The sequence below is a fragment of the Ylistrum balloti genome, unplaced genomic scaffold, assembly GCF_031769215.1.
Source record: "Ylistrum balloti isolate Yb309-2 unplaced genomic scaffold, AGI_CSIRO_Ybal_v1 Utg371222, whole genome shotgun sequence".
Taxonomy (NCBI): domain Eukaryota; kingdom Metazoa; phylum Mollusca; class Bivalvia; order Pectinida; family Pectinidae; genus Ylistrum; species Ylistrum balloti.
The window spans coordinates 285,748-309,488 of NW_026782662.1; the positions used below are offsets into that span (position 1 = coordinate 285,748).

The window sequence follows — 23,741 nt, forward strand, 5'->3', positions numbered from 1 at the left end:
CTTTACTACCGATACAGACTAACCTTCTTTTACTATCGATACAGACTGATCTCCCTTTACTACCGACACAGACTGATCTCCCTTTACTATCGATACAGACTGACCTCCCTTTACTATCGATACAGACTGACCTCCCTTTACTATCGATACAGACTGATCTCCCCTTATTTTATATACAGTATGATCTCCCCTTACTTCAGATACAGAATGATCTCCCCTTGCTTCAGATACAGAATGAGCTCCCCTTACAGTGGACACAGAATTATCTCCCTTTACTTCAGATACAGACTGATCTCCCCTTTCTTTAAAAACAGACTGACCTCTCTTTTTACTCTTTACTCTGGCCTCTCTACAATGTAGATACATACTGGTCTCTCATGATTATAGACAGATTGATTTCAAACCGACACAGATGTGTTGTGCTTTATTTCAAAGTTCGAAAAGAAGATAATATATCTTTAGAATTTTGTTATCAAAAGTTGAATATAAAACGATACCTGTCGACGTGAACAGAAAAATTCGAATATCAGGTTACTTTGATCTTCTGTGTATATCTGGTTACTTCGATATTCAGCGTGTTTCTTTTGAAATGATAGTTCTGTTATAGACTGCTCAGTGCTAAATGGTCATCCGGCTAGGCTAATACTATACCTACGAATGGCGTGTCGTGTAGAATATATTTACAGAAACCATGTATTTATTGCCAGCACGTAGTCATGCTATGTGCGCCAAAGGTCCAGGTCATGTCTGTGTTGCTTGGAACTAGATTGAATAAACACATGAAAGCCTTGGAGATTTCGAGTCATTCGAAAATTTTCTATTTGATTGTTCCACAACGAGAATATTTCGGTATTGATTTTGAAATGAAAAAATCACTGTCAATACGTGCTGAAGTTGTTTAACCTGTATTGATTTCTGTCTAAACACACTTAGAGGTCTGTCAGAACGACATCGCGTTTGTTTTTGATGTCAAGCGGAGCGTACAAACCGGATAAGGACAGCGACAAATGGGTAGACAAGTCAGACGTGAGTCGATCGCCTTTCTCTTCGATTGATTAGTGGTAAAATACTTTCTTGAACAGGCTATAATTGACTAATCGGTGTGTAGCATTGCTGATGCAGACACCACTGTTTATACAGACAAATTGGCGTATAGCATTGCTGATAAGGACAGCATTGCTGATGCTGACAAATCGGCGAGTAGCATTGCTGATACAGAAAGCATTGCTGATGCAGACAGCGTTGCTGATACAGACAGCATTGCTGATACAGACAGCGTTGCTTATACAGACAATTCGTCGTATAGCATTGCTGATGCAGGCAAATCGGCGCGTAGCATTGCTGATACAGAGAGCAGTGCTGATGCAGACAGCGTTGTTAATGCAGACAAATCGGCGCTTAACATTTCTGATACAGACTAATCGGTGACTAGTATTCACGATAATGACTTTTCGGCGTACAGCACAACTCATTTAACAGCATTGCTGATACAGATAATCGGCGTACAGCAGTTCTGATACAAGCTAATCGTTAACAGCATTGCTGATACAGACTAGTCGACGTACAGCACTGCTGATATAGATAACCGATAAAGCAGAAAGCGATCGTTAAACGTTCCTGCCGTCTTTTTATTAATCTTGCAACTCTGGAAACCCTATCGCGAGAGTTTGCACGGGCATTGCGACACTGAGAACAAGCGCTTGCATTTCGAACCAAGTCAAGGATGTTGTTCTCCAGAAATGCAAAATTTATAATTGAAACCATCCCGCTTGGTAAAAGCTGTCGTTGTACAAAAAAGAGCCATTTAAGCGGCTGATATAGATACAATTAGTCACGTCATTTATTTCCAGTTAGGGTGAGTATTTATGGTGACCACAGGAAGGAATTGAAGGACTTCACAAGGTTATTGTGGCCAGTTTCGATAAAGTGTTTGATAAATTGTGTCTCGTACTAGTTCTGTTTGAAGATTTCAACACGACGAAGATATTATCAATAAGAAATTAGATTATCGTTACAATCTGTTCTTTCATATACTTTTTTTTCTTTTTTTTTTTCGGGTGTAATTCACAACAGTTATACCGTTGTTCACCTTTTCTTTGAAAAGAAAAATCTCATAGCTCGAGAACGAAGTGTAAAATGGATTATGGTAGCGCACGGAGTGAAAAAAATCAAATGTTTTCTAGAAGAGTGTGTTTAAGTTTGGTTAAAACTCTTTGGGGTTCTTTAAAATCAACATTCCATTAATTCCGCTTTTCGTGTAAGCAATATCACAATATGACTATAATTATGTTTGTTGGTACTGAGTATGGTAGTAAAAAGCTTTGATAAAGGTGTTGCTGGGCAATTCGATCAGCCAGCAAATAAAACGTTGCTTATATGGATTCTTGTGAAGGTTGTACAACAGACACAAAAGTGAACAGCGTCTCTTCATACAAATTAATCGTTTACAGCAAGGCGATGACAGTGTTGATAACAGACGTAATTCCTGGTCAACCAAAGTTGCTGCAGGATGTGACGGTGTTTCTAATCTAGTCTGTCGTTCACAAACTTTATCAAAAATTGATGGAACTTGACAACCGATATACTACCAAGAAAAAATAGTTCAATGATCGACATATTAATGGCATTTTCTAGTGTAGTATGAATATGTTGCATACAACTCGTATGGGTTGCAAACGTCGACAGCAAAGAATTAGGGTAAACTATTAAATTGTTGTCTTGTATAGTCAAATATACGAGGAATGGTAGATCCAACGTCTACGTAACGTGTGCAGTTAAGTTCTGTGACGCCAAGCTGACAGGTTCTACAGAGAATACAAGAGTCCGGCTGTTAAATAGAATTACAGATAGGTAAAGATGACCATGGCAACGTCTGGCTTGGTTGATCGGCTTTAATCAGGGATGTTGACTGTTTCTGGTTCAGATTCTGATGACACGCCTATGTGTCGAAACTAGTCAACTTCCTTGATTAAAGCCGATCAACCCAGTCAGACGTTGTTGTAGTCATCTTTACCTTTGAGTCAAAGCAGAGTACTGAACCATGAACAGGTTAACTGTAAAACACTTTCCTTGTGTGATTTTCATTCATTGCCGCTCTACAATATTTGGTTACGCTATTCTTTGTATAGGTAATAAACTTGGGCAAAGAAACATTCCTATGGTTGGGATCTTCCAATTGTAATATTGCTGATCTGTTAACTGTGGAATGCGGTAAGATTATAAATGTGATGTCTTTTTATTTCCAGGACCATGAATTCCTGGACTATGAAATACAGTACGGTATACTACAGGTAAGATTAACCCCTTGCCTGGACGATAAGCTCGGCTGGTAAACCATCCCATGTTAATAGAAGGCATCGAAAAATAAGTGACAGATTTGATAACATGATATCTATCACACTAATTGCATTCATTTTTTTTCCCCTTTTGTTTTTTGTTTATTTTTCTTTTTGTTTTTGTTTTTTAGGGGGGATGGTCTGTTTTTGTTCGTTTGTTTTTTTTTTTTTTTTTTACACTTTTAAAATCAGGTTACTGAATACATTACTTTTTCACCAATAATAACACGTCACGGGTCCTGCCACACATGTAGATAACGGTGGCAACTGCACTTTCAGTGATTTCTAGATGGACGGATTAATATTGTCGTGTGATACCATCGAAACAGGAAATATTGGTATATGGCATGGAAATGTCTGCCTATTAATGATGCATTGTGATCCCAGCTGGAATATAAGACAAACTAGTCATACATACGACACAACCCGTTGTCGTGCTGTCCATCTCATCTCCATATTCATCTTCATCGAACCGCTACAGCCATCTTCTTTCGTCTAGACGAGATAGCAAACTGTTACGGACCAATGTTATCTGTTCATAATGTAACCGCACTTGCTGTCTTAATCTGTTTTGATTTCCACTAGACCTAATAACTAACAGGTTGTCGATGTACCAGATATATTTATTTATATATGTATCACCTTCCCGATGGCGAAAGTCACTACTGTCATATTTATCAGGACGGAACCTCAATCTCTGGTAAACATCGTGATGGAGCCTACTTTGTTGATTACAAATGTTTCGTGTTACATAACGAGATCAGTATCAACAGGTGTTGTGTTACATAGAAAATAGTCCATGTTTATTAGGTTATCGTTATAATACACTCGCCATTTCGGTTAAATAATATGCTATTATTTTTATTAAACCTTTAAATGTTAATAAAAATATCTCGGAACGAGCAATTCGTTTTGTTCGATTTGCTAAACAAAAGGGAGATTTAGGTATGATGTAGTCGGGTAATAAAGCTGGCAGTAGTCCGCGTTGATTAAATCCATACATGACCAGGATTGATGTTATAATTCAAAATGGTTGACAGTTCCGCAATAAGCGCTCTCTCGGTGGCGTATCATAGGGAATAAACATTCATTAGAGCTGTGATCTAATTGAAATTTAGTACATGGACGAACTATTTCACACATTGACCTTGGTGTGTTGTAGGGCGCTGAATAGTGGGTGTTTGATTATAAACCACACGACCGCGGTCCACACGACAACGCAGTTCTCTCGTTGCGTGATCTTCATCAGCCAGTTGTACCAAGCGATTCACATTCATTAGTCCTCCGACTAAAATACAACGTCGTGTTGTTTACCATTTAAGACAGAACGTTCGTGAATAATATTAAGAATAAAAATATACCATCTCATCGGCTGGATATTAATGAATAAAGACATGTGTTAGACCATGTTTAAAAAATCTAGGAACAATACCTTTTATCATTAAAACTCAACACATGTCCGTTGTGAATTGAAATAATTTTTCATTCGATAGTAAAATATTCATATTTCGAGAACCTATAGAATAAAATTTCAACTTTAATTTGTGTTGTAGATCACAGAGGCCTTATGTTACCTACATGCTGTTGAACAGATGGTTCACAAAAATGTCTGCCCGCAGTCAATCCTCATCACGAAGAGAGGCACGTGGAAATTATCGGCCTTGTGCTTCGCGGAGACTGTACGAGATGGAAAGGTAGGCCTAACCTTAAAGTCGATATTTAAAAATAGTTTAGGGTATGCTATTGTTATTTCTTATTTTCTCCAAAGTGAAAGTTCCAAACGAATAAAGAGAGCTGAGTTATTATTTGCTCATTGCATAACTGTTCAAATAATGATGATTTTTAATGAAGACTGAATCACGATGACTGTGATAAATCTGTGTGTAAATCGTTATAGTAATTATATGCATAAAGTAACTATATCCGGTGTAAAATAGAGGAGCAAAGAGAAGATATTTGCATTTTCTTTCATAATAAAGTGGTTCTGCTATAGAGGAATGACCATCATTCAACAACCAATTAAACGGTGTCCTTAGAGATGCTTCCGCAATGAAGGTCTAAAGTATCAAAATTTTGATAATTTGATCGGAGTGGAAGTGAAAGGTTGTTAGAAGCAAATTAAGTATTCTTCGAACGAATTCGATCCTGGTTTTTTATATTCATTCTCCACACTTAGGCTATAGAAAACATTTATTTGGGAGTATAATTGCCCTCTTGGACCCTTTGATATTGCAAAGAGCGTTTGCGTATTCAAAGTTAAGATGTAAACTTGAATCCAGACATTGACAAACTGCGGTATGCAAACTGTCCAGACTGTCTGGCGTCAGAAAAAAAATTTTTTCTTCATCAATGAGCACATTCTCGTTTCTGGACAAGGGCATTGCTTGTATCATAAATCACCATAAAATTAGTATCCAAGTCTACAAGAATCACGATTTGATTATCCAAGTTGACAATAGGTTTGGTGTACAATATTACCCATGAGATATGCCAGTACTGTTTGAATCTTGTTTTGTATCGTTTTATCATCAATATGGGGGATAGATTTGATATCTTTCGTGTAGTTTTGTAAATCCTTTACAACTGTATAGTGCACAGGCATATGGCCTATAAATATTTAAAGATTGTGTAAAACGACACACAAGTTAAGAATGAATTAAGAATAATGAGACACAGAAATACAATAACGATAATGAATTAAACGCCGTTATACAGCTGCTTCGTACTTCTCGAAGTCGTCGGTGATGCAGGGTTTTAAAATTGCTGAAACTAAGATGGCAACTGAGGAGAATCGAAAGTGGTCGCGGAAAACAACAAAAAGATAAACAAAAAAAAAAAAAAAAAAAAAAAAATAAGTAAAAAAAAAAAAAAAAAATTCGAACGAACCTCTTTAAGAAAGATACCGTTTTCCAATAGATCGTCAATCAATATAGCTTTAAATATTTAGAGTATGTTGTGCTGTGAGCAGTTCCTGATTGGAGCTCTACATCTACATCCGGCTTTAGTTTGTGGTCTTAACTTTTTTTGCAAACGATCCACTTTAATAAAATCACTTTGATCGTTAATAGCTTGTATGACCATTTCCGCATGTCAACAATGTTACGTATACTAAATTTATGAGGGTATTTTTATATTGTACTTCTCAATAATGTGTGTAGGAGGTGTTTACAGTTTTCCTCACATTAAAATATCTTATATCAAGTGTAGGAGGTGTGTATATTTTTCATCCCGAACGTTTCCTATCTATAAAATATGAGTAAATTAAAAGCAAAAAAGTATGGAATGTTCTGACCATTGTTATTAGTCGTAATGGAAATACTCCTTGTTAGGATCACGTTAATGATAATAGAGGTGAGTATATATCAACCATCAGCTGAAGCGGATGTATGGTATTTGCCGATCATGAGATAGGAGTTAACGGGGGATTGGACTGATATTGGCGAATGATAAAATATATGTATATATAGTTGGAGGGTGGCATTGGGATGGTAGATTTAGTAGAAATGTTAGTAGAGACTTTGACAACAGTAAATCTAAGGCTTACAATTTTGTAATGCTCCTTGTAAGCAGCTTTGACATTTATATATTAAAAGTTATTCTGTTTCGTTGAATGACTCGTTCTAGTTGGCTACATTGTTACCTTATGGGTTCGTAGTGATAGACCCAATTCACATATTGAGAACGTTACATTAACGGGATTTCTTTATGTAATGACTATCGTCAATGAATTAGAAGAGGGATTGGTAAAACAATTTTGATCCTGTTTGACCAATTTTTAATTAGAGTTCAATGACATGACGGTATTCTCTTGTTCTTATATACATTTTTGTATCTTTGCAGGATTCTGTGATTTGTCATCCCTGGAGTACTAAAGTGCCTAAAATGGCTCAGCCTGATTTGAACTACATAGCCCCCGAGACCCAAAACTCTAAATATTGCTACTTTTTAAGTGATATGTTTGCTCTTGGAATGGTCATATGCACTATATTCAATAACGGTACACCACTCATTGAGGCGGAGCATAACACAACTACCTATCAAAAACAGTTAGATCAGGTAGGTATCACCAAAACTGGAGTAGGCCAGGTAGGTATCATCAATTAGCTGATTATGTATACTTAATGACATGACTGACCAATTCTGCCCATTTCATAAATGTCTTCATTTTAACGTGAAAGAACCAAATATTACGTCATAAAAAGATTATGTCATATGAATGCGTCGGCAGTTAAAGATGTGTGTCCATTTCCTAAAGCGTATGTATGAAGTGGTAAATAGAATCCTACATGACTAAAGATATCAAACTTCTGAATATATTCAATAAAAGCATTATGACATGGCCACTCACGTGATATCTGATATTAAACAAAATATTAAGTAGCTGATTTTCAATTTAGTTAATCGACATTAAAATAATGCAACCGAGAGAACACTTGCTCTTTATCTTGATTGAACTGTACAGTTTTAATAATTGTAATATACTACATTGTTATGACAAGCTTTATGACCACAAAAGTCATTTGTTTACGGGGCTGGATTGCTATATGGCTACAGGATATTTATCTATCAGCAGTTTCCATCGAAATGGGGGTGTTTTACTGGCGATAAAACAACAGGTCAGGTATAAAGAACTGTCTCAATTTCAAATCCTCAAGCGGAAGGCCATTATCGCCTTGGAAACTCTGTTGTTGGACCAATCGATAGGCTGGGTCTAATTTTCATTTAAGCTTAACCATACGTTATGGTACATTAATTGCTTCTCTATGGAAATTGAAGAAGTGGCTTGTGCCACACTACAGAGAAAAGCAATAATAGCCACCACATCGTCTGCCTGTCCTCCAGACATCTAAGCTGTCCTGGTGGACCTGTTGGCTAGGTCCAGTTAATATTTCACGGGTTCAAGTCAGTTTCTCGTCGATTTGTTCCCTAGAATCCGTGGGCATTTTCCTTCTCGTAGTGATTAACCCTAATCAGATGGACAGACATCTAATCTGATGTTGACCCAACTGTTATCTTGTTCCCAAAACCAAAGTCGTCGTTTTTTTAAAAATCATATATCCTTGACAACATTTTCCTCCCTCATGCACTCACTCAAACGACGTATCTAATCAACCGTACACGATTTCGTGTGCTTGTTATCACAGTCTTTTATCAAATAGCTTTAAATTGTACTGATTTATTATTTATTTCTCAAAAAAATTATTTCATTAGTGCTAACCTTATTGGACGAGAAAGGATTCATCAAAATCTCTTAGCATGGAAATAAATCCAACAATAGTCAAATGAATGAAATAGACATAATTAAGGGGTTAAAAAAAACTATCGTCTGATTTCTTTAAAACTTATCAGTATTTTAGAGTAGACTACGTATCCCTGAATTTGTCATTTGTCCCTTTAGAGAAAGGCAGAAGGTCCGCAGGTCTGTAATTCACATTTTTTACACTACACATCTAATCTATCAAATCATTATGTCCTAATTTTTGTTCGCCATTTAAACATATTTCAAAAACTGGGTACATGTATCTTCGGTACACACAGGTAATTTCATTTTTTAAAAAATCAAAGACTTTTCTAGCGTTACGAAAAAAAGTGACATTACCAACGTCATTTTAATAAGGAATAGACTTTAAGAATTGACGATAGCTTGAAAATAATGATATGAATAAGATATAATATACATGTTATAACAGGTAGAAGTATTTATTAACGTTATACATGATATGGAAAAGGTCATATTGGGTAATAGGCCAAAGTGTTAGAAGTATTCGTATACAAATGGTAAAGTTCTTCATCAACGTAAATGATTATGTAATATTTCATAGGTAAGTAGAAAAGCCAAATTGCCGATATTTGTGTGTGGTTAACTAGTTGTCTGGTCTCTATACATTAACCTGTCTGGTTTATTTATGTGTAGTTAACTAGTTGTCTGGTCTCTATCCATTAACCTGTCTGGTTTATTTATGTGTGGTTAACTAGTTGTCCGGTCTCTATCCATTAACCTGTCTGGTTTATTTATGTATTGTTAACTAGTTGCGTGATCTCTATACATTAACCTGTCTGGTTTATTTGTGTGTGGTTAACTAGTTGTCTGGTTGCTTTCCATTAACCTGTCTGGTTTATCTATGTATGGTTAACTAGTTGCTTGGTCTCTATACATTAACCTGTCTGGTTTATTAATGTATGGTTTACTAGTTGTCTGGTTGCTTTCCATTAACCTGTCTGGTTTATTAATGTATGGTTTACTAGTTGTGTGGTCTCTATCTTTTAACCTGCCTGGGTTGGATGACTCTGAAAAGAAACTGTGTAATACGCTCGCACCAGCATCTATATAGTGTGTCACTGAGAAACACAGTCCTCTAACAGCGTAATGGAAGACCTACAAAATGTATTTTGAGAATCAATTTGTTACGTTTGTATTCCCTTCCACCCTGAGGCAAACGTATTGCAACTGGCACAAAGTCTAGCCTTGGCCTGTCCATTCCGACACTTTCAGTGCTTGACACCTCCAGCGGATTATTTATGATAGCATCTGCTGTGTCACAGAAGTACTCCTTTGATGGAGTCACTGAAAATGAGATGATTTGAGAATACATTGGAATCAGCAGGATACCACGGTTTGAATTTCAGTAAGAGAGTCAAACGTGCAGAGCGAGGAAGGTAGATAGCAGGACACATACTATAAACAAATTGTTCATCGCCTGTGGGAGCTTTTACCACAAAACAAACTATCTACAGATGGAATTGAGAATTCGTTTGTAAATGGTTAATCTGATTCCAGTACATCTGGAGGATTCGAACAGGTTGAGACCTCTCTGACACCGACTGGTCTTGGCTATCTCTCATAACGTTTAAAGCATTTGTAACAAATGACTACATTCTCAACCATTTGTTTGGCTAAACCTTCTTCTATCAGAAGTGTACAAAGCCATATATGATTACAATTTTTCGGAAGATCTGTTTTAACCGGAAGCATCCTTAAACGAAATGTTCACTCTGATTAAACACAAACCATATTTCCGTTATAAATAATAGTTCTGCATCTGAATTATATTTACAACTACACGAAAGGACTTTTTGTTTTCAGCTATACCTTATTGCAATATCCATGTGTTGAATGATTAAGTACCGGCTTCATTATACATATTAAGTATACGGTTTAGATATTGGCAAGGGCGCCCTTTTAGATATTATCTTAATAATACGCGTGCAGGCACAATAAGGAATGATACTAGACTTCACTCATATATGTAATGCAGTAATATGTTTAAATATTGTTTAATAAATACAAAAATTAGTTATCAGTTTAGTCCCTATTAAACAAACATTGATAACCGACTCATTTAGATATTTAAGTAAATAGGCGTTGACTTTTCTGGAGTGAAATGCATTGTGGTGCAGAATTTGTTGGTTCGACGTCTCCATTTTTTCATGCTCTCTGGGAATAATCTTTGTAATCAAATATTGTTTTATAATATCTATGTAGTATTATTCAAATACAGATAAAAATGTGATGAATATGTGATCAAATACATTGTTCAGGCTATTTCTGCATCACAGAATTGAGATGTTTTCCAAAATTAAGATAAACGTTTTATATAAAGCTTGTTATGATGAAATTATTTTGTTACTATGCTCTGCATTACCCCCTTTTCTAGAAATTTGCACCATTGGTGTAAGTAGCTCGAAAATGACTTTTCCTGGAACACAATTCTTTCCGAATTTTACCTTGTGATAAAACTCATATTGAAGCTTATTTTTTAAGAAAATCAAAATGGCAAGCAAATTAATGTAAAGTTTCTACATTTTGGAGTATAGTCTGGTGTTTTAGAATGTCAGAAATCCACTATGCTATTGATGCATACTTTGACACATGGTCAGTTCACTTATCTCGTAGATTTCAGGGCATTTTTTTATCTACACAATGAAAATTCAAGAACGGTATGTCTTTTGTATTGCCATTTGTAATATCACAAACACGGCCACGGGAGAAGACGCGGAGATGAAAAACTTGCCAATCAACCTACCAATCTACCAACCGATCGCAGACATGCAACTTTTTAAAACAAATCTCGGTGAATGTGTTTTTTATGGAAAATTTATCATGAGCTGGAACCCACCTTTGTATGACATATGTTTGGCACATAGTCATAGTATATATGCATTGATATACTGAAAACATGCAAAATGGTACTAGTATTTTGCACAAATGCCGAAAAAAGTGGATATTTCAAAACTAAAAATGAGCACTCGTAGAAACAATGGGGCAAGGTAAATTTTTTTAATGAAAACGGGAAGATTGTACAAAAGACACGGAAGTGAATAGCACCTTTTGATAATTTCGAGTTAGATACAGTTGAATCACAAAATTACTTAAACTTCATCATACGGCTGTTTTGTCCTTTTAGCACTCGTCGGTGATGTTACGGCCTAAATTTGAAGGTGACTGCGGCAACTCCAGAGTGGTCGACTGAAATGTCAAAACCAAAACAGGAATGTGTAGCTAGCAGCCCCATGATTTAATAAAATCTATAATTTTGATATATCCGGCAATTTTAGAACGGCGTCAAGTACATTTGTATACTCAGAACCGTGTCACTAATCGAATGAATTAAAACGTGGCATGCAGGTTACTCCAAAGCTCGATGACTTAAAGTCCACCAGCAGTGTCTACAGCCTGCTATCTTAAAGATTGTACAATTGACACACAAGTGAATGGCACCTTTTTATAAGCTAGGGTTAGAATATATGAATCGCAGAAAATTACATAACCCGAAGATTTGTTGTCTCGTCTGCAACAATATGTCACGAAAGCAAGATTATGGTATTATATTCTGATTTTCCGTCATTACTTCACTTTAAAGCTCTATGTTTAGATCCGTTGGTTAAAAATTATAAGCTCGTTATATAACTAAATCTCATAATGGATCCCTTAACACATCTATCGTGTACAAAAGATCTTCCGGGTTACACGATTCAGCAACTCTGAAAATTAAGGATGTTGAACTGAGAAGCTGGTGTTTATAGCATTGCGTTAAGCTGATTTATGAAATTAAGTACACGTGCAATCCCAATCAAACATGGAATTTAGTTGCATTGCAATATCTGAGCCATGTGAACCGGTATAATTTATATAAATAATATTTCCTATTTCATTTCTTTGTTTATTTATTTATCTATTAATCGATAAATCAAGGTAAGTTTTAAGAAATTATAAAGATTCATTGTCATTTTAGTGTTCGAGTGATTTTTTTATGATCAAAGAATGTGCAATTTTTTTAAAGTCGTGCTGTACAGTGCATTGATATTTTGATATAACAGTTTGTCTATGGTAATTATATATCATTAAAATTGACGTGTGCTTAATTAATAATGCATTTTGTTTAAAAATGATTAATGAAGGGAAAATTTATCACAATTTTTACCAGTTATAATAGGGTTTATTATCTCGAATGCAATAAATTGATCGATGTTCATATAAAAGTTAAATTGCTTCATAAACAATTGAAAGCTCAGTTTTGTGCGTGTTTAAGACGCACTCTTCCAGGTCAAAGTTCGTGGTACTAGTCAATGGTTCAATCCACGTGTTGTCTATTTGTTTTACTATCTTGCTTGTTGAACAGTCACCTACAGTATTGTGGTGAAAAAATGGGCTCCATTTTACTTGTATCTGAGTTGCGAATTTCGACAGCCTCAGGGTTTTACACATTAATACTGTCGGGGAAAGCGAAGTAAAAGATAAGGGCCCAAATAATTAGACACTATTTAACAATTAGCTTGATACTAATGAGTACGGGAAAATTAATTGCTGGAAGCGCAGATTAGCTGGATGAATGTAAAATTATAAGTTTTGATTCAAAACACCGAAGCGACTAACCATCATTATCTGCCTCACTAGGCCACTAGGCCGCTTGTTACATGTGTAATGGGCTTTGATCACACTCTATTGAAACTATCGTTTTTGCCTTCGGCACTGCTGATAATTTTTCATTAATCGAAAGTTTTACGTGACGCACACAATATTAGAAATCATGTTTTATGATTTTTTTTATTGTTCAATTGAAAGATTGAAGGCATATTTTGATGACGTCAAGCACAAGACACATTTTTTTTCTCATTTTTATCTCTTTGATGATTTTGTGTTTGAATTGCAATTTTGCTGACATATCAGCATAACTATTTTAATAAATTGCTTGAAATATTTTTGTGCATGGCTATCTATTGACAGATCACGGAGAAATTCAGTGACGTTGCTCACCGGATGCCCCTCCCCTTGGTAGAGCCCGTGGAAAAAATGATTAATAAAGATATCCGATACCGCCCGACAGCTCAGCTTTTTTGTTTGGTATGTTACACATATTTATATATACTGTCTTTTGATGCATGACAAATGAAAGTTAATTATTCAATTGGGCAATATACACTGCTCATACAACATTTGAAAATAAGTGTTAACTTATATGTACTACAAGTTTTGTTATATAGTTACAATTAGTCGTACCTATATGTATTTACTCATATTTTAGACTACATTAACTTTACATTTTGATATGAATTTCAGTTAAAATATTTCAACGATCCCATCCTTAGAAGTTTACAACAGCTAGATAATATAGATATATTGGAATATTGCCAGAGAGCAGAAGTATACGCATTTATAGCACAAGTCATCCCCAGTATACCGAAAGTAAGTAGAATCCTACACTAATATTATAATCTTCTTTCGAAGTCCATTAAATTCTCATAAATACTGGATCAAAATATAAAAATATTAAATAAAAATTAAGCCAAAGTATCACACATGTGACTTTCATTGTACATGAAACAATATATTGAAATTGTTATTCAACGTAAGCAATGTAAACTACTTATGTGGTTTATTTTTAGAAAATTTTATATCGCCATGTCTTCCCCGCCCTTTGCCTTGAATGCTCAATAGCCGACACAATCACCAGTGCATTAACTCCCTTGCTAACCCTTATCGACTTTGCCACGCGGGAAGAATACGTGGAGAAGATCCTGCCCTTTTTCCGAATGATCATGAACTCGCCCAAGCCAGTACAGGTATATATTGTATGTGGGGTGTGTAGGAACTTATTCCTTAGTCCACCGAAATGGCATTTGAATCTGCATAATACTGTAAAACTGAAAAATTATAATAGCCATCAATAGCGCAGACTAATACGTTTAACCGGGTCATTTTATTGTAATAATACAAACTGGTTTCTGATGGCAGGCGACGATGACAATTTATTATTCCCTAATGGCAGACAACAATGCATAACCTACTGTGATAAAATAGTGTTCTCTGATTGCAGACGGCGGTCTTCATTTACTTTACTCTGGTAACAGGCGCCAATACATGTTTTAATGCAACAACACAGAAGTAAACAATCGTTTTCTGATGTTACACGACTGTGTACGTAACTTTTTCTCTGATGGCAGGCGACTGTGTAAATTACTTTTTCACTGATGGCAGGCGACTGTGTACATTTATTTTCTCTGATGGCAGGCGGCTGTGTACATTATTTTTTCTGTGATGGCAGACTACAGTGTGAATTTATTTTCCTCTGATGGCAGGCGACTGTGTAAATTACTTTTTCACTGATGGCAGGCGACTGTGTATATTATTTTTTCTGTGATGGCAGACTACAGTGTGAATTTATTTTCCTCTGATGGTAGGCGACTGTGTAAATTACTTTTTCACTGATGGCAGGCGAATGTGTATATTATTTTTTCTGTGATGGCATACTACAGTGTAAATTTATTTTCCTCTGATGGCAGGCGACTGTGTACATCATTTTTCTCTGATGGCAGACTACAGTATACATTGATTTTTTTCTCTTATGCAAGCGACGGTTTACATTCTAATGTAATAATGCAGAAGTAGACGAATGTTTTTAATGGCAGGCCATAGTATGGATGCTTGTGTTTTTTATGGTAGACGCTATTAATGACACATTAATGTGTGCTCTCTGATGGCAGGCGACAGTGTACATACTTGATAAGCTGGACACGGTGCTGATGAAAAGTCCAGCAGATGAGATACGGTCAGAAGTCCTACCCTTCGTCTTCAATAGTTTGGAGTCCAACTCATTACAGGCACAGGTAAAGCGTCTACATTACATTGTGTTTGCATTCAGTCACATCATATTTTTTCTTTTTCTAGATTAACGATTCATGACCTTTTTGATGTATTATATTTAATTCTGAGGGTGGTGATTGATAGCTAATGATTCACATCCTAACTTTTGAATTGGATATGAGAAGAAAGCTTTTCAATGTCAATGATCCTTGGGATTACTTGTTTGTTCAATGTACAGAGAATGCTTTACAACGCTGCTGAACATCTTTGACATGAAGTAAGGTTACTGGGACAACCAAGGTTGAAGAAACAATCAACGCAACCAGAGTGTCACATATCTCACATCCCAATACCAAAAATAAAATTGGCTGTCTTTATGAGTATGTACCACTTGATCTTCGTCCTGAAGGTCGCACGTGGTTTATGTAAAACTAGGTCACATTATTATCCATTATCGTGATGCGCTGTGATCAAATTAAAGGACAACCTAACTCCCTATTCAAAAAAGTTATTCTTAACTCTATTAAAGGAAGAAATAACACAAACAGTTTAGATTTTCTGTCTCCTTCATGATTTGATTACAAAAATATCCATGATGTATAATGGTCACATGTTTTATTGTACGATCTCTTTATTACTTTAACATTTCAAGTTTTATCTATCTATGACTTTTATTTCTTTCATTTTTTTATTGAAGGAGGCAGCTTTAAATGCAATTGGTATTATCAAAGAGTACTTGGATGATAGTGTGATGAGAAATATGGTGCTACCTCGGGCAAAAGCTCTTTACCATAAGGGAAGCAATGTGAGGGTAAGTTTTAAGATAAAAACTTCCAAAATGTTTCAGCAACATTCTTGTTCAGGAAAGTAAAAGATAACTCCAGATGTAAATGAATATTATTTAAGGGTCCAATATAATATGTTTGTAACGCTGATCAAAATCAAATGTTGTTTGATACGATCGACGGCTTACACGAATTTGATGGCGAAACAATTATTACTCACTGAAGATATCAGAGGCATCCAAACTCTCCAGTAACCTTCCTTTAAATACTTTACAGAAGCTATACAATACATCAATTATCAATAACACGTGGGCGTGTCATTTATGCATCTCGCATTGAATTACTGTTTCAGGTGCGGCTGAATGCGTTGTCGTGTATTGACTACTTACTAGACAGTCTAAACAAGATGATCATTCTTGACGAGGTCTTGCCCTTTTTAACTGATATCACTGGTCATGACCCTGACATTGTTATGGCAGTGGTCGGTTAGTATTATAAGCTAAAGTATAATTGTATTTGTTACTAAACAGCAATAATTATCTATAATATCTATATCTATTGATATTGAAAATAAAATTTAAATCATGTTCCACAAATTTTTCTGTAATATTTATAAACAGATATTTAAATTCATGTAGGTATTAAGAATTAATGAACTTGCCTTTCCGAATACAAGATTTTGAAATTTTTGATGTGGGTGCACAAAGAAGAAATGAAAAAGATAAATTAAAAACCGCTCTTCCTTTTGATTATTAACTATAAAAAAGGAGAATTGATTTATTATCTTATTTATTTGTAACCTTTAACAGATGAATATCCGACTGCATATCTCTTCTGCAATAATTATTTGAGAACAATGCATTCTAATAACTTGAGCTTATATGTGATAGCATCATCTTGATGAAGGCCTATGTTTATCTGCCATCAGATAACGTCACCATATGTTAAAGTAGAATAAGCATATCAAACTCTCTCTTTTCCAACGTTCTTGTAAATGCAGATTATTTAAGATATTATGGTTCATATTGTGTTAAGCTCGATAGTTGCTGTTGCAGGTATATATAAACACATGCTAAGTGACAAAAAATTTGGCCTCACTCATAATCTGATAGCCACGAAAGTAATGCCTCCTCTCATTCCACACACCGTCAATCCTGGCTTAAGTATGGAAAAGGTGAGTAAAGCATCACATGTTTCATTGCTTAATAATGATAATGGTTTTTCTTAACAGATATCTCACGGACAATATAATTTATATCATATCTTTGAAGCAAATGTACATAATGGATGTTTTAGCACTAATGGTTATGGTTCGAATGCTTATCGATTAAATCCATATGGGCAGCATTGATGGAAAATTAAAATTGGTTGTTAACAAGTGACTAAAATTGATATATATATTGCAACAATTTTGGCATGACGAATTGTCTTAACAATGCAGTTTAGTGCACTAATGGAGGTTCTGAGAGAGATGTTGGAGCAGATTGATAGAAAACGACGGAATAAGATGCAGGAGGAGACATCAGCTGTACCGCTACCAAAAAGGTGCGCCTCATTAGTTCCAGATATTCTGTAATCATTAATAGATCCTGGTTTGCCTCTAGAATAATCGGAAATACAATGTCCGCTTTTTTTTCAAACGTTGTTCACTGATCTTTAGTGTTAGGTTAAAAACATTTAAAAAAAACTATTAACAATGTAGATTGGTTTTAGAAGCAATTGTATCTGTCAATGATCCTTGTTACATAATTCAGCAAACAAATTCTAAATATGTAAGATACCACTCCTGGATATGTCTTCTATTAACATCAAAAGATATTCAGTTCGTAATATCACTCGACAAGAAAGTTCCGACATATAACAATATAATTCATCAGTGTAAGACGCCATAAACAGCGGTTTCTTACAAAACTCTGTCGCATAAATTTATTTTATTTTTATCTTTACCAACGAAAACAGGTAATGATTCTTTTAGGGTTCGTTTATCTAATGAAATTCATTTTTGAAGAAAATATAATTACCAAGCAGGAAGATCCTAACATATTTTCCTTAATCGTGACATTATGGAAGTCCTAATGACGTTCCACTTCACGTTAAAAAATAATATGACTTTCTTAACACCCTGCTCTTTTCATGTATTTATTTAAATTTAGATTTGGATACTATTGTTGATATCTGTTTTAGTGAATGTTACCTGGCATACAACAGGTATGAAGTAACCGTATTTTGACCAAGTATCTTGTAAAATATCATTCATGTATACCTTGCCAGTTTTTATGGCAAATGCTTAAATAAAACCAATGTGTTTTTAAGGGGATCCATATGCATGCCATTGGTGGATGGTAAGACAAAGGATGACAAAGCGGGTACACCCTCTTCATCTCGAATCTTTTTGACTGTCGAAAACAGTGGCATGTCAAAAAGTCGCACAGGTAAAACGTGGATCTCTTGTCATTTACTAACACGTCCTTTAACCAGCATTTGCTGTTTAACGTTGTACATCGCTGAACCTCTATCTAGTACTTGCTGTTCCATTTTCACCTTTATCCTACCTTCCATAATCCATTCTTATTGTAAATCTGTGATGAGAGAAGGAAGTAAATAGATGAAAGATACAGATCATCTGATAAACATCACTGCATTTTATATATCTACATGTTTGAAGATACAAGAAAAAGTCGTTGCATGATGCATGCCACAAGTGATATTGGTTATTTATCAACTGTATGCTAAATACTATAATCATACTTACATGTTTCCTATTGACCTTTTTGCCATTTCGCTTAGCTATACCATGCTGTTTAACCACTTACTTGCAAACCTTTGATCCTCAGATAGGTTGAACTGTTTTTAATGTCTTTAGAACTATATATTTGTAAAATCGGCAAGCAATTTTACACAATTTCTGATTTCTAATTTTTGGGAACTATACCATAAAACATGGATATATACTCCTGCAAAATGTTGTCATTCTTCATCGGTAGAACAATCTCTGTCCAAGTTGTCCCTGATTGGTCACGACAGATCACGTGAACAAATAGCAGTCCTGACGCCAGCAGGTAAACAGTATATCGTCCCTGGAATAATATCTACCCATTACCTACCTCGCTGTCAGCTCCACTCAGCTTCACATTTGTTGCATGAACTTGTTGGCGTTAAGCTTTCTATTTTCTTCTATCCCACACGCAATGGCACACTTGAGCCGTCTTGTAACTACACTTGGTTATACACAAACGAATAGTCGATATAGCGTTGCAAGGATTTTGTAGATAAATCTTGAACCACTCTGTATAATACTTTGATGCCATATTGAAACACTTTTAATTATGGAAAATGCGATTTTTTTTCCGGCAACAGCACTTATTTATCACTGAGCTTGCATGTACACTATACACTTGTTACACAAAGCATGTCTGTACATTTTGTCTTACTTTATAGTATATTTATCACCATGGCATCAAAAGCTCTTATAAACAATCATTTGTATTAAAGTGTACAGCGACATAACCATAACCTTGTATGTGCAGATAGATAATCATCTCTTGCGAGTTCCACGGCAAAAACCAATGCTAAGTGTAACCTTACAGAAGGCAATGCAATGTATGAGACTCTCTAATCATTATTTCAAATCAATAGCAGACTGCTCATTGACAGTCAACAATATTTTATGTACGTATCATTGTAATCTATTCTGATCCTTTGCAAGCATGCTTCTTCATGAGTCATTCAGAAGGATATATACACATTTTCTGAAATATTCTTTTCAACTTTTCAGCCCCGAACAGCCCCGATCTGCAGCATGTGAAAGTAAGTTCGGCAAAGTATTTGATTTTTGTGTGATGGACATTAAATTTGACATAAGAATGCTATTTTTTAATTTTGCTACTACGAACAGTTGACACGGTAAAAATCACATAAATGTTTGAAATTTGGTTTTGTTTGGTGTATTTTATCGATAGTGTTACGTTCATATAAAAGTATTCATGGCATGACTGACATTGAATTGAATGCAATGATGTGGCGGTGTGTGCTTTATCGTCTTATGATGTGTGAGACATTGCACAATGTTTCATTGTTTAGTTACTGTACCATCTAGTAGTTCCGTTTACGTATGTAGCTTGACATTTAGTTGAAAGGGGGCATAACTCATATGAAGTTGAAAATGAAGTTGATATTTTGACAACATTCGCATCATCAGTTTTTAAAACTTGTTCATAAATATTTTTCTTGTACATTGCAATTTCAATTTAAAGATTGCTCGCTGTTTTGATGATGCTTGAATATATCCATAATATAATGTAAATATTGACCCTGGAATTGATATTGATATCATAAACAAGCAGGTTGGTTTGTCATATATTTAAAGAAATTGTAGTGAATGATGTATGTTAGGTGTGCGAAGCAGGAGTGCCCCTTGTGTGGGAACTGGCGTGTCTGTGTATATTTTTTAATAAAATATTTCGGTTAAAAAAACCCTCTTATTCAGTCATATAAATACTTACTTGTACATACATCTGTTTTCACTCTTGTCCGCTCGTGGAATATCAGACCAAACTGTGTATTTCGTAATTCATACAGATGTTATGAATTCGCCTTAGAAATGTCAGTGATATCCGTCTAAGTTTCATCGAAGAAGGCAATTCAACGATCCTAATAGGATTCAATTTTAAATCGATGGCGTGAAAGTGTAGTATGTTACTGAATGACGAGCGATTTTCCTTTCTGTTAAAAGTCGATTAAAACAAATTATCATTACTTCATTTGATTCATAAATCAAATATGACAAGAGCCATGTCTTTTATTGTAAGCGATGTTAAAATTTATTTTTAACAAATTAACATACATGATATAAATCGTCTTCAGAACATCCATTCAATGCAGAGATGTTCTTTAGAGCTGTCGAGCAAAGAATATCTTTATTTGGTATGACCGAAAGCATACGAGAAAATTAATAAAGTTTTGCTTGACCACAATGACCTGATCACTGGAGCTGCACTTTGTTGTAATACACTAAAACCGAATTATCTGTTAAATGGAAACATCCATCATCGATAATTTCCTCCTACAATTAAAAATAAACAAAATGAAATTAATTTTGCATATATATGTGAATGGGTCTAGACATATTAGAAAAGCAATAACGCATAATTTTCATACAATGTTTAGAGACCTTTATTGCTTGTGTTGTTCTTATGACAGTTACTATGACTATGCTACGAAAAAAGCGGTGTCACTAACACATACAAACTAAGTAAATGCTTAATGTGTGTGTATTGGTTAGGTTTACCAGTATATTTCAGTAAATGATAATCTAAATATAAAGAATTATCTTTTTTTATTTTTAACATCTGTAAGGTCATAACATATCCGGAAAGTCAAAGTTGTTATTACCTTATGAATGTTAATGAAAAAAATCATTCATAAAACATGTTAATTACTGTAAAGCCATTTCACTTTACGTATCATATTGACGTATGTAGTTTAAATTTGGAATTGTTTCACTAAATACGTCATTCTATTTACTCCGACATTGCTACATGTTCAGACACGTTTACTTTATGGAAATCATGCTATTTTTGTTCTTCATAAGCATGCCTATATATACTTCTATCGATTTGTTTACTGCTTGCAGGACGACAAACTATCCCTGAATCCAGAAAAAGAAAGCCAGCGTCGGTTCAGTTTGATTCCGCCCGCTGGAGGAACGCCTGGAATTAGCCTCATCTCGGACGAAAGTCCCTGCTCGGATCGCCCCAGACGTCCGAGCACGCAGAGTCTTGGCCAGTTCACCCTACCTGTAAGTTGGTTCGGAGAGTATCGCCGTGGGTCTTCTGACTCTTCCCGGAGATCCTCCACTGAAAAACCGCGCCGTCCCAGCACCCATAGTGTTGGCATTTTACCGATTAGTATGTTCGGCGAGGGTGGTGAGAAACCCCGCAAAACGAGCACACATAGTCTTGGAATATTCCCCATAGGTGGTTTTGACGACGATTCCTATGGTTATAGTGACCCCCGACAGCGCCGAACAAGTGCTGGTCCTTTCATCACGCCCGTAAGTTGGACACGCTTGCCTGACCATGCAAATATTTTACCCTGGCATCTTTGCAGTGTTCATTATTCACGTGTTTCGTCTTTATATCAAAATTTTCAGAAAACTTCCTGGAATGAATAGTGTTTCTCCCACGGTTCCCTGCCTCCATGTAAGATTTCCTATAACCAATGTGATGTTTTATATCTTAAAGTATATCTTACTTATATATATTTACATATCTATATATCACCCTTTCCCGCATTTATCCAGAATATAGATCTGTTGTGTACCTCTTATATAACCATAGTAGTGGTCGAACCCCGTTTTACCACGGTTTCTGAGATATCTGGTCAACAGAACAGACATCTATATTGTATCATTACGTAACATCCACAGGTAAAAATACAAACATCTCATTTTGCTGGTAAAATGGGTTCGACTGTATTTTCGAAAGTACCCGTTATTCACATACCACCTACACTGCATCAAGCATGTGTTGTTGATGATACCAAGTCAACATGCGATGCAAGTATTTAATAGAATATTCATATATGATATGATTTTTTTTTTTCAAAAAGAACATTGGGGGGCGGGTGGGGGGATATTGGGGAGTACGTGAGAGCAAATCAAAGTCCTTACAACTTATATAACAAAAGTTGTCAAGTGTTTACTTTGAATTGTTGAAATAACTATCTTATATAAGTTACTTCTAGTAGGTTTTACCATATATACATGATTATGCACATTGACTGCCAAACGTGGATTAAATATACCAACACCATCTCTGTTAGAGAATAATTAAGATTAGTTTTGCATTTAGACATGTGATTTAAGTCTCAAATTGAAGAAAGTATAAATCTTCCTCGTTATTGTATATAAAAACAATTTCAATCAAAATACCTCCTTTTTGTATTAAAGGTGCTTAAACATAGATCCATTATAAGTTTATCTTTTATCAAACTTGTGGAGTATTGCACAAAAAGACGCACAAGTGAATAGCACCTTTCCAAACAAATTCAGAATGTAATAGAGTAGAGCCACATTATGAATCGGACTGCATCACACATCTGTCACGTCACTCTAGGACTCGTCAGTGATGCTACAGTTGCAACAAACATTGTGAACTAAACGTCCATCAATAGTGTCTACCACCCAAAGTAGAATTAATGTACAATTAAAAAAGAAAAAAAAAACGAAAACAAAAAACATTATGGCCCACTACCTCAATATTTATTGCAAAAGCCCACTTTTTGTCAGATTTACCTACTTATTGTTCCTTCACGTTGACATCGTGACATTTTAATTTACTCTTATTCCACATGGGAACATCGTCAATCGTTTATTGCTAGCTGTATTACATATCTATCAAATGGAGGAAAGCACTATCACCGAGACGCTAAGATTTTTTCTTACCTTAATATATATATATCATGCATAAGGACGATAAAGCGGATGTATCTATGAAAACGACATTCTCATTCCTTGCAAGGCATTCTTTTGCTCTAAAT

The 23,741-nt window shown here is 35.3% G+C and overlaps 1 protein-coding gene across 1 annotated transcript in view; it reads left to right on the forward strand.

Moving 5' to 3' along the window:
* LOC132561515 (SCY1-like protein 2) overlaps positions 1-23,741 on the forward strand; it is an 86,702-nt gene that overhangs the window by 61,094 nt on the left and 1,867 nt on the right. Inside the window, exons 4-18 of the mRNA XM_060226214.1 lie at positions 3,246-3,290; positions 4,889-5,029; positions 7,176-7,391; positions 13,561-13,677; positions 13,894-14,019; positions 14,220-14,396; positions 15,318-15,440; positions 16,115-16,228; positions 16,555-16,687; positions 17,258-17,376; positions 17,644-17,747; positions 18,516-18,634; positions 19,187-19,261; positions 19,978-20,009; positions 21,835-22,254. Of these exons, the coding sequence (XP_060082197.1) occupies positions 3,246-3,290; positions 4,889-5,029; positions 7,176-7,391; positions 13,561-13,677; positions 13,894-14,019; positions 14,220-14,396; positions 15,318-15,440; positions 16,115-16,228; positions 16,555-16,687; positions 17,258-17,376; positions 17,644-17,747; positions 18,516-18,634; positions 19,187-19,261; positions 19,978-20,009; positions 21,835-22,254 (2,061 nt within the window). The remainder of the gene's footprint in view (positions 1-3,245; positions 3,291-4,888; positions 5,030-7,175; positions 7,392-13,560; positions 13,678-13,893; positions 14,020-14,219; positions 14,397-15,317; positions 15,441-16,114; positions 16,229-16,554; positions 16,688-17,257; positions 17,377-17,643; positions 17,748-18,515; positions 18,635-19,186; positions 19,262-19,977; positions 20,010-21,834; positions 22,255-23,741) is intronic.